Source organism: Podarcis filfolensis (assembly GCF_964270895.1).
Source record: "Podarcis filfolensis genome assembly, chromosome: 10".
NCBI lineage: Eukaryota > Metazoa > Chordata > Lepidosauria > Squamata > Lacertidae > Podarcis > Podarcis filfolensis.
The window spans coordinates 33598120-33610273 of record NC_139612.1 but is presented as its reverse complement, the minus strand read 5'-3'; the positions used below and the strand labels follow the sequence as shown (position 1 = coordinate 33610273).

Below are 12154 nucleotides of genomic sequence, written 5' to 3'. Positions count from 1 at the left end.
AATTAGGCATCAGAGCACAGATGGGAACTGTAAGATACATGTTAGTTAATAAAATCTCTTGTCCAGATAGGCTTGGCTTTTTTATTGTGGAAGTTCCCCTGATGTATCAGGCAGATAAGGACAGAGGGACAGTGGCAGGCAGGTGGGGGGAGGCATTCTTATTAACAATGACACCACTCTGCTGTCTTTTCTTTTTCTTTTCAGCACAAATCCATTCCTTTGAATATTCACTGTGTTCACTTTGCTTACAGTGCAATCCCAGAGCCCCCAGATACACAATTTGAGATAGCCCCAGAGTATCTTCTTACACTGACTGGGGGAAAGCCTAGTTGGTGTAAACTAAGCCAGTGTAAGTAACATTGGTGTAGATGGCAAAAAAGGGCCATAGCAAAGGTGGGGAGTGGTTATGCCAAGTCAGGGAGAGGGCCGAACAAAGTTGCACTGCTTCCGAACTCCCTGAGTTCACTGGTCTCGTCTACACAGCTTGATATAAAATACACCACCAGGTTTAACTAAATTCACTACAGGAGTAAATAGAAGGGTAGAAGATGAACGTTCACCTTGCCTCCCTGGCCACATACATTCTGGTCAGAAGCAGTTAGGATACTGCTGAACATACACAGGAGATACACTAGCAAATCTACCTAGTAAGGATTGCTCTGTAAAGCTGCAGTTTATACACAATTACTTGAGAGTAAATCTTGATTGTTAGCACAACTCACATCTGAGTAAACACATGGACACGGAGGCTCATTTTCTGACTGTAGTTGTAAGATGGGTTCATAGAAAGGATATAGTCATATGCACAGTTTCCTGATACATGAGCAGGTTGTAGTATCTCTGAAGCCTTAATTTTCTCCAGACATAGGACGTAAGGCTGGTACTCATGTAAAAACTGTGGACGATTCTCTGCCATATAGATGGCTAATCTTAGGCTAATCACACACACTAAACCTCATAAAGAGAGAAATGAAGGGCTCTTTCAAACTGTTGCTATTTTTGAGTGGGATCTAATCACATACCAGAAAATTCAGGTTAGGTGATTAAAGTTGATTTGATGGTCTTCCCAGCAAATCAACTTTAATCACCTAACCTTTGTGATAAATAAAGGAATGACACGGGACAGTGCAGTGGAAAGTGCTCACAGGATAAGAACGTAAAAAGTTGGGAAAAACTTTATATGGAACATGTTAAGCCAGATGGACCACTTTGTGACATTGTATCACATCAATATTCATTCATTCATTGCATCCTGTTAATCATGCAAAATAAATAATACAATAAATAAATAAACTTCTTTTAATATGCTTAGCCTTTATTTTCACTTAATGTTGAACATGGCATACTAGATATGGCCATGGATAGCATTCAGCTAAGCTTTACTCAGAATAAATCCATTAAAATTAATGAAACTAACTTAATCATATTCATTAACTTAAATGAGTCTACTCTGAGTAAAACACAGTTGAACACCACTCCATATATTCTACTTACACTAATGTATTCTAGTTTTAAAAGTATTTACAACTCATTAATATGCAACAAGTAACTTTTTGCAAGTTCAGAAAAATTGAAGTATCGTAGAAACAAACCAAATCTACTTTTAAAATATAAAATGCAGGAAAATATTCTTATAAATATTATTGTTAGTTATATTCAATTTATATACGCCTATCAAAAATTATGCTTTATAACCTAAACCTGGATAACGGAGTTTTAAGTAATAAACAGCTGCAAAAGCTAGAAACATTAATAGCGGTCTTAAAATTGCAACTGCAATGCAGGATTCATCACATATAATCCGGGATTCAAAGGGTGGATACCATCGTGAATAGCCTATTTTAAAAAAGATAAAAGCATTCTTATGAAATGTGAGTTTTGTTCTTGAAGTAAATTTAAACTATAATACAGATATATAATACATACGTATGCTGTTTTCTTTCTCACGTTCAGGATTTCCTGTAAGAGAGAATAGTTATAACAAATGAAGAAAGGCTTTAAAACAGGATAATTGTAATGCACTTGTTCTGCAAAAGCCTTTGAAGACTATTGAAGACTGTTCAGAAACTGAAGCTACTGCAGAATTCAGCAGCCTGATTATTGGTAGGCCTAAGACAAACCAGTCATATAACACTGCTTCTGACAGGGCCACATTGGCTACCTTACGTTTTGAAGCTCAATTTATACTGTTGGCTTTGACCTGTAACTGCTTAGGACCCCAAATGGCAGAAGGAGTCTGGGCCCTGTCCTGGAGAAGCACTACCACTGCCAAGAACCCATGCAATTGGTAAAGGACAACTGGCCCCACACAAGGAGAGACTAGCTTTGCCCTGATCACCTTTCCTCAGCACTACATAACTGGACTGACCTGCTGCCTACCTCCCATGGAAAGGACTCACATGCCTTTGCACATGACTTTTGTCTTCTGGGTTTCTGCTGTTGTTATTCTGTCTCTCACAGCTACAATAAACCTACCATTAAAATTATGGACTCGTCATTTCTTCGTCAAAGGGCAAACTTAGCAGGGGATCAAATACTTTCCCCCCTCACTGTATGTGATGGTTGATATCATCATCTTTTCCATGACTGTTTGCATCATTTAATTCTATACTTACTGCAGAGTTTCTTTTGACAAGTGTCTCCTTTTGGGCACTGGCTACATGGAGCTCCCGCTTTATAAGGACGAACTCCCGCGTAGTTGCCCCTAAAGAACAAAATATTACATAACGTTATGTATTCAGTACACAAAGTGCACAAAACTAAAAATGAAAATGCAAGCTACTGGATATGTAATAAAAGGTTTTAGATGTAATGAATCAGTTGTCTAGGTCTGGGGGCTAAATACAGACCTCCAGGCCTATCTGGTACTTGGAACTCCCCCAAAGTTGCATTCTCTCTTCTCACCAGCCCTGCACTGCACTCTCAAATGTTTTTGCCTGTCTGTAATGTGTTCATGAACTATGATCATGCTTCTTATTTATCTGGATGGTGAAGGGTGTGTGTGTACAGAGCACAGAAATCTGACTTTTGTTATGGATGGAAGCCTGTGGCACAAAGGTCACATCCATTCTTCTTCCTATTTCCTAGTTGCCCCTGAAAAACAGTTTCAGGATGTAATAATGTATTCAGTACATAAATTAAACTGAAGATCAAAATGTTTTGTGCTTTCTATTGGTTCCAGCAAGTTGCAAATCATTCCAGGTGCTATTATCCAGGCAATGCTAGTCTGTGTATCATCATGATAATCCATGGAACTGACCTTGTACAGTGGTACCTCGGGTTACAGACGCTTCAGGTTACATACGCTTCAGGTTACAGACTCCGCTAAACCAGAAATAGTACCTTGGGTTAAGAACTTTGCTTCAGGATGAGAACAGAAATTGTGTGGTGTCGGCACGGCATCAGTGGGAGGCCCCATTAACTAAAGTGGTACCTCAGTTAAGAACAGTTTCAGGTTAAGAACGGACCTCCAGAACAAATAAAGTTCTTAACCCGAGGTACCACTGTACTGGTATTTTATGCCCTGCAGCTACCTGACCCCTGTAATTATTTGTTTTCAAATTAATATTATTTATACAGTGGTACGTCTGGATACGAACTTAATTCGTTCCGGAGGTCCGTTCTTATCCTGAAACTGTTCTTAACATGAGGCTCCATTAGTGAAAGTGTGTCTCCTGCGTGCGCACGTGCGCCTCTGGTACACGATTTCCACTCGCATCCCGGGGCAAAGTTTGCATCCGGGAGCAACTACTTCCAGATTAGCACAGCTCGTAACCCGACGCGTGCGCAACCAGAAGCGTTCGTATCCAGAGGTACCACTGTATTTCTGTTAAGTGGAGAACATTTACTTTCTATGTTACTAACAAACAATATTTTGTATATAGAAGCCTTTTTTTAGGGAATCACAGAGCCGTAGCTAGGTGATCTTGCGCCCCTGGCAGATTGCACCCCCTAGCCACAGACAAATTAGCTCTTCTTTCCGCCTCTCCTCCAACCCCCCCCCCCCCATTCTATTCACCCTCTATTTAAAACCTTTTCTTATGAAGCAATTATCAATATTTTAATTTATAGACATATTTTAGACAATTTGCGCCCCCCTCACCTGTGCCCCTGGTGAGAGCCCACCTCACCACCCCCTAGCTACGGCCTTGGCTCTTCAGTCAGTTAACAAATTTATACTGATAATTTTTGAAACTGTTCTGCAACTAAGTACTGATAGCTCCTAGCTCCGGTAGAGGTTTTTTTAATATTTGTTGTTGTTTAGTGGTTTAGTCGTGTCAATATACTGGTGCTTTATTACAACATTCTGTTTCCCCCACATTTAGTTTTTAGCTTTTATGCGTGTAAAATGATACTCTTACTACATCTAATTTTACTTTTTTGTACAATAAGTGTGTTTGAAGAAATTTAATTTTAAACCGAAGTCCTACATGCTCCACTGTTTTGACCACTCCTCAAGTGTTTAGAATTTTGTTTTTTCTCCATAATAATTGAGGTGTTTTTACAAGAGGCTCCCCAACACTTTAAAAAGTGGGGTAATGGCAGCTCTTTGTATTCATATTCTAATACTGAGATCTTGAGAAGATGTCTGTACTTCTAATATACAAGACATCACCATTAAGATATATATACAAGACATCTCCAGCCCCGCCCCCGCCTGCTCTCCACCCCGTTGCTGGAGCATGAAGTTCCGCCACTGCTTCCCAGACGGATGAAGCGGCAGCACGTTATATGAGATTCTATGTAAGAATAAAGTGCTGCATAAGGACTAAACTATTCTAACTAACAGGACTAAACTGTTGTAGCTTCATATAGTTAATGAGGGCTAACTAGCTGAGGCAACTCTGGAAGGAAAGACAAATTCAGTGTTACAAAGTAAAAAGTGTGTGTGTGTATACACACACACACACACAGGCGGTGACAATTTTGTGCGCAACCAATTGATGCACGATTGCCAATGCGTGGGTCCTTTTGGATCAGGAAAAGGGCGAAGCAGGCTTATACATGCTCCACCAAAGTGCATGGGGGCCAGGAACAGAACCCCTGTGCAAAATGGTCGCTGCCTCTCTCTCTCTCCCGCCCCCATGTATGAGATGCCAGGTATTTTTGGGGACTCCAAATTTAGAAAACACCCCTCAGCACTACCCATGTATAAGACAACCCCCAATTTTAAACCTAATTTTTGGGTAAAAAAACCAAGTCTTAGAAAAATACGGTAAATTGAGTATAATGCCGCCTATAATGCAGCCTACCGTAATTTGCAATATTGTTTATTGTATACAACTGTACATTATTTAAGTTCAAGATACAGGTGGGACAGAACTAAAGCTATTTCTGATCATTTTCTTGTTTTCCTAACTGTTTTGAGAACTTTTTACCGTTCTTGATATTTTAGTTCACAGAATATAATGTTTAAAATTGTAAAGGCTGAAAAGCATAGCTGTTAAGTTTTCTGGTTGCTTTTCAATTAAAAAATAATCGAAATGTAAATTAGCTTACAAAATCCAAAATTAATACATTCAGTTTCAAACAGGCATACAGTTTGGTGTTTTATGATTACTAAGTGTAACACAAGTTTAGCTCGCTTTAAGATTTGTTAACTTACGGTGGACCATAAGTACAAACGAAATATGAAAAATTCTTGGTTTTGGCTCCTTTGCTATTAGTTGACGCAGGACAGTGAACAATAGCACAGCCAATCTTATAAGTATTAGCCCAAACAACCTGAAAAAAACATGTTTGATTATACAATATAAAGTCCAAGCTTCGTTCAACAGTATCATTTCTTACATTCATTTTTTCCTCCAGATTTTGCTCTCCCTCCCTCCACTTTTATTGGCATTTAGCTAAAGGCACATTTATACCTTAGATTAATATTCAAGTATCCTATTCTGTACTCCTAAAGTTTTCAGAAAGGCATCTCCCAGCACTACCTGGAGATGCTGGGGACTGAACCTGAGACCTTCTGCATGCAAAGCAAGTGCTCTACCACTGAACCATGTAAATGGAGTAGTATTTCTGCTAATCCTGGCTGATGAATGATCTATCTTAGATGTCTTATTTCAAGCTTCACTGATTATTTTTCCTGTCAGGAAAATGTATAAATTCATGGTGATTCAGTTTTTGAAGACAGAGCTAGCATTCTGCTGAGGACTACAAGTATTTTAAGTCATTCATATATTCCAAATCAGGGGGCCGTGCCCCCCAACTTCGACAGTGGCAGCAGGCGCATGCCGCAGGGCATCCAAATGACGCATCAGCATGCACTGTGGTGTGTGCAACAGCATGCCCTGCGGCATATGATGTTAGCATGCCGCGGGCACGATGATGTCATGCGCACACACCACAGAGCACACACCATACTGATCAAATAGGGCCCTAGGGTCCCTCAATCACGGGGCCAAGGTGATGCATGTTATATACAGTGGTACCTTGGTTTGCAACCGTTTTGGATTATAACCGTTTTGGATTACAACCACGTCAAACCTGGAAGTGCGTATCCCTTTTTTTGGATTACAACCAATTTTGGGGGGGAGGCCCCATTGGCGAAATTGCTAGCCTTGGGTTACAACCTGTTTTGGTTTACAACCGGACCTCCCGAACGGATTATGGTTGTAAACCAAGGTACCACTGTATATGCATATGTGTGTGTTAAAATTTTCCACAATAAAAGACATGCCAGGCCCCACAAATAACAAAAAAAATAGAAAAACACCAGATTCTCCCCAATAAGTATCCCAACTTTTTGTCCCATATTTAAGTCTTATTGTATCTGACATAATTGAAACTAAACAGAAGTGGGCTACAAATAAAACTCAATGCCCTTCCTTTTCTTAGTAAGAACTCTGCTGTTATGTATATGCCCTGTAACATTTAGTGCTGGCCAGGTGCTAGTAGCTCAGTTTTTACGAATCTTACAACCATCAGCAATACATGTTAACTTAATATTGGAACTGAAATAAAGTAGAGGTTTGTTTTGTCAGTTGCCTCTAAATTAATTGTAAACACTCCATATACTTTATAACTAAGTATCCTTGATAATAACAGAATGCAGATTATTCCTTCACAGTTTATGATCACAGAGCAACTACAATATTTACTTCATACTTTTATTGTCTGAAATAATTAAAGTTATTTCATTTTGCTTCAAATTCTGTGGCCTATGTAAGCAGAGAAGAGAAGAACTTACCTGAGTATAATGACCACAAACACGTGTACATTTGTGGGTATTGTAGGTGTAGTATATTACCTCATCATAAAAATCTTCAATAGGGCCAGCAGGATCAAATGGGTATTTAAAGCCAGTTACAGCCCATATATTTTCTCCAAAAGGCCTAAATTTAGGATCAGGGTGGACCATATCAGTTGGATTATGCATAACAATGCATTTTTGTGCCCATGCTCTAGCTATTCTAGCCAAAGCTAGATCAAATGTCTGCAAAATATAAAAATTATGACATTATCACAACATTATACATGTATAGTAAACGCGCTGATAATACATCTTGAGTTCTAGCAAGTATTTCTTCAGAAATATTTACTTGCATCAAGCTGTCGAATGATGAAATTCTATACGTCTACTCGGAAGAAAGCCCCACTGAGTTCAAGGGAATCTACCCACAGGCATGGGTATAGCCAGAATTTGTGCTGGGACAGGCTTCATGTTGGGGGCAGAGCCTCAGTTAAGTATTTTATTGCTTTTCTTGATTGGGGGGGGGGGACAGCGAATTGTATAGGAACTAAAATGTCAAAGAAACTGAATGAATTAAAATACATTTTCATTACTTTCATGCTTTTATTTAGAGGAATGTGTGGCCAAAAGGAAACTGATTGTTGAAACTACAGAAATCTTAGTCTTTATGTTCATGCTGAAATACTGTCAAGAAAAAATGATTTTCAGTTCTTACTAGAGAAACTGCAAATATGGGATCCTCTACAACTGGAGTGTGTCATTCAAATTAAAAATCTATATTAATAATGAATAGGTCTGGGTAAAAACAATCAAGAGATGCAAAACAAGTGGCTGCCTTAGATAATCAACAATTTAAACAAATACTCCCAAAGGTGGAAGTGATTCAGACTTTTGTTTTGTTTTGTTTTGGTCATTTTAAAACAATAAAATAATGAATTAATTTTATATTCCACTTAATGAACAGTCTGGACTTTCTTTACAGAAGGAAAAATATGTAAAGTTATATCAATAACTTATATCAATAAGAAAAAGCATATATATTGTTTGAAAGAAATGCATATAAAGAAAGGCAAAGAAAAGCATCTAGAACTATACCCATTTGGTGCAATAAAAGAGAGGGTTGCAGTTATAGTAAAAATCATAACATCCTATTAAAGAATTATAAAAAGGATGGGTTTCTTCTTCTTCTCTGATCGTCATTCTTTTTGTTACATAAACAGTTCTTTGAAATACTGACTAACAAAATGACTTAATCAGTTACAAGCAACCTATTATTCTTAGTTTCTGTGGGTAACCCCCCTGTGGGTAACAAGCTAACTTGAATGCAGGACAGGTGATAGTCAGTCTTGGCTCAACCTAAAACAGCCATTAGTCAGGGTTCAATTTATGCAGGGATTGAGTTCTGGAATCAATTAAACCCTGGAAAATGTAATCATCGCCCAGGAACCTGAAGGCAATATTTATTTATTTATTTATTTAAGGAAGGTACGCCATGACCCATGACTCATAGAGAATCGGGGCCTGAGCCCTGGTACTACTATACTTAAACATTATTTTAAATAAAGCATTACACACTTAGCAGCCGTAAATATAAATGCTAGGTCTTTTAAGAGCCAACAAGTTTTCCTCATTCGACTATGTAAAAATTATGTCTATGGTTCAGAAGCAAGACATGAGGTGTAACTCTAAATGGATAGAAAACCCTTAAAAAGAGAAAAGATTGTCGTTGCTGCTGGCAACAACGCATGAAGGTATGTAGTAAACCAAGGCTGGTCTGTTATTCTGTAATCTGTGGCAAAAAAACCCCCAGCCATTCACAAAGGCTTCTCCCATGGGAGTAGCCAGGATTTATTGGGGGGGGGGGGGAGAGAGAGAGGTTTCATATACCCTTTTAAAATATGGCTCTTTTCTGAGGCAGGGTGTTATTAGGTTGTTGTTTTTATTCTGATTATATATGTTGTGATCTTTTCTATGAAGCGCCCTGAGACCTCTGGGTATATATAGGGCGGCATATAAACTCTAATAATAATAATAATAAATAAATAATAATAATATGGGGGACAGAACCTCAGCTAGTCAACTATTTTTATTGATTTACAGTGGTACCTCGGGTTACATACGCTTCAGGTTACAGACTCCGCTAACCCAGAAATAGTGCTTCAGGTTAATAACTTTGCTTCAGGATGAGAACAGAAATCGTGCTCCATTAGCTAAAGTGGTGCTTCAGGTTAAAAGAACAGTTTCAGGTTAAGAACGGACCTCCAGAACGAATTAAGTACTTAACCTGAGGTACCACTGTACTTGATTTAGAGGGGCAGCTTCCCCTTGCCCCGCTTGGCGAAACCTTCTCCCACCAACCCCACAGCAGTCAACACTGACTGCCTGAGGCAGGGGCATATGACAGGGGCAGCTTCTCCCCCAACACTCCCCGCCCTCGGCTCCCTTTCCCCCTTCCACCCCGCGGACACACACCATGTACAGCATGTTGGAAGCGGGGGGGTTGACCCCGCTGCGGTAGTTGTTGTGGGTGTCGAGATACTGGTTGATGAAGGTCCTGTTCCTGATGCTGGGGAAGCTGCGCCCGCTCGCGACCTCCAAGGCGACGAGCGCCAGCGCCACCCGCGGCCACCACAGCAGCCCCATGGCTTGTTTGGAAAAAAAGCGCGCGTCGGGCAGCGGCGCGCGCAGCGAGCATAGCTGCCCTCTAACTGTCTCCGCCGGCGCCGCCTCCTGTTCCCTGCGCGGCGGGCCGCTCAAACTGCAGGGGACGGTCTGGAGAATGGATGGTTAAACGGCTAGAACTTTGCGCGCGCACTGCCTGCGTTCTCGCGCCACTTTTAGTGCGCGCGTGGCGCACGGTTCTTCCTCCTCCCCCGCCCGTTCTAAGTCCGTTACTGTATGCATCCCTGCCAAATCCAGCGCGCGCTCACTTGCATCAGCGCCGCAAGCTGGGGCAGCCCCACTAGGAAGCGTCCGGGAAACACAGGAAGGAGGCTATGAGGTCATAGAATCGTAGGATTGTAGAGGAGGAAGTGGAAGGGATCCTTAGGGGTCATTCTAGTCCAACCCCCTGCAATGCCCGTTTGGGTGCAGCGACATCTAACTTTGTTTAGGGGAGGAGTTCCGCTTGGTTCCCAGTCACTTTGGCAAGCAATCTGAGGAGAAGCGTTGGGAAAAGCGCAGTTGGACATCTCCTCAGTGCTGCTGCTGCTGCTATTATTATTTATTATTATTGTTAAACCAAACCCGGGAGACAGGTCAAGACAGCGAAGGCTTCATTTGAGTCAGAATCCAACCCTGGGCTATGAAATGATACCAAAGTGGAGAGGATCTCTGAAAATGTATTTTTCTTTTTAACAGATAATACCTCTAATGGTGATATCCACCATGGTGTTTTGGGCTCTAACAATCTCCGATGTCTTTCCCAGGCTTTATATAACGACCTTCTGATAACATGATTTAAAAATTCTTTATGGTACGCTAAACAGGCATGCCAGCCGAATCTATTGTTCCATCCCTCCAGATCCAAAACATCAATGTTTTCTAGCATGATCCATTCTCTGATCCAGCACAAACATGCAGCTTCATAATAAGTTCTCAAATCAGGGAGCCCAAACTTACCTCTTTCTTTCTTATCTGTTAATAATTTGTATTTAATAAGTGGCTTTCTGCCTTGCCATATAAATTTCGCCAAGTCCGATTTCCATTTGTTGAAGCATTCTACTTTGCCTATTATGGGAATCATTTGAAACAGAAACAGTAATTTTGGTAAGATATTCATTTTTATTACTGATATTCTGCCCCATTATGTTAATTTCAGTTTTGTCCAAATTTCCATATCTCTTTTTACTGCAGTCCAATTTTTTTTGTAATTATCCTCAAATAGATTTATATTTTTCATTGTAATCTCTATTCCCAAGCATTTGACTTTTTTTACTATTTCTAGGCCGAATTTTCTTACTATTTCTGTTTTCTCCTGATTTCCTGTATCAAATTTCCTTTTGTGACATGTATTTTAGATTGTAAGCCTGAGGCCAGGGACTGTCTAATTGACATATGTAAGCCATTCTGGGAGCCTTTTTGGCGAAGAGTAAAACAATGATTTAAATAATTTATAAATTATAACATTAAAACTGGTTTGCAGAAAGCTGAAGCAAAGTAGCTGCAAAAGCATGTTTTGTGTGTTTGTGCACCAAAATGAGCTTGAAAAAAATGAAATAATGAATATTTCTATTTCTCTCCAATAATAGAAAATAAAGTCTCCCAACCCAAAAGCCTATGTTTTACAAAAACTATAGCAACTTGCATTTTCATATTTACTCTTTCTGATTTGCAATTGAAGTGTAGATTGTTTTAATTCAAGATGTATGAAACAAACTTCTAAAATCTGGTTAATTGATACAGCAAACTGCACTTGCCTATTTACAAATATTTCAAATGCGCCAGGTAATTTTTATAACTGTGTCAAAATATTAACTTTAAAACTGTTCAAGTATACAGTTTTTATCAAATCTAAAATTCTGTTTTGCAATAAGTGATACCTTGATTGCTCTGGATTATCAACTTCTGGCTTTCTTTGTGGGAACAAAAAGACAGTACCAGAAAATGTGCTACCCCAACAGATACAAACTACAGTATTAGCAGTGTGAAGTAGAAACGAAAGAGGGTTATGCAAGGATTCTCAAAAAGCTGCAGAACAGATAGCAAACAGCAGTCAACCTCACAAGTGTCCAGCAAAAATGGCTGAGGAAAAGATAATGAACTGGAAACTATACCAATTCTATTTCCTAAAAGTGTAGGGAGCTGATTGCTTATGGAGCCTTTACTTATAGTGTCCACTTATATTACTTATAGAATGTTTGCTTATATTGCTTTGGCAGTGTTAAGTGAGTTGCAACATTTTGGAGGGAAAAGTTATTGCTCTCCCTAACGGTTCTCTTGCCCTAATAAGGAAATGAGGCC

The 12154-nt window shown here is 39.6% G+C and overlaps 1 protein-coding gene across 1 annotated transcript; it reads right to left on the bottom strand.

The window, feature by feature from the left end:
* Positions 1-1294: 1294 nt before the first annotated feature.
* On the bottom strand, positions 1295-10129 carry LOC310743946 (glioma pathogenesis-related protein 1-like). Its single transcript, XM_083574707.1, has 6 exons — positions 9665-10129; positions 7190-7435; positions 5606-5724; positions 2616-2704; positions 1927-1959; positions 1295-1836 (listed from the first exon to the last, which is right to left on the bottom strand). Exons 1-6 carry the CDS (start codon positions 9833-9835, stop codon positions 1682-1684), a joined length of 813 nt encoding a protein of 270 aa, XP_083430833.1. The 5' UTR covers positions 9836-10129; the 3' UTR covers positions 1295-1681.
* Positions 10130-12154: the final 2025 nt, after the last annotated feature.

Coding starts and splice junctions, on each gene's coding strand:
- LOC310743946 (XM_083574707.1), bottom strand. CDS start 9,835: ATGGGGCTGCTGTGGTGGCCGCGGGTGGCGCTGGCGCTCGTCGCCTTG. Junction 2,705..5,605: donor GTTTGTACTTATGGTCCACC/GTAAGTTAACAA, acceptor TTTGTTCTTTAG/GGGCAACTACGCGGGAGTTC. Junction 1,960..2,615: donor TTGTCAAAAGAAACTCTGCA/GTAAGTATAGAA, acceptor TCTCTCTTACAG/GAAATCCTGAACGTGAGAAA.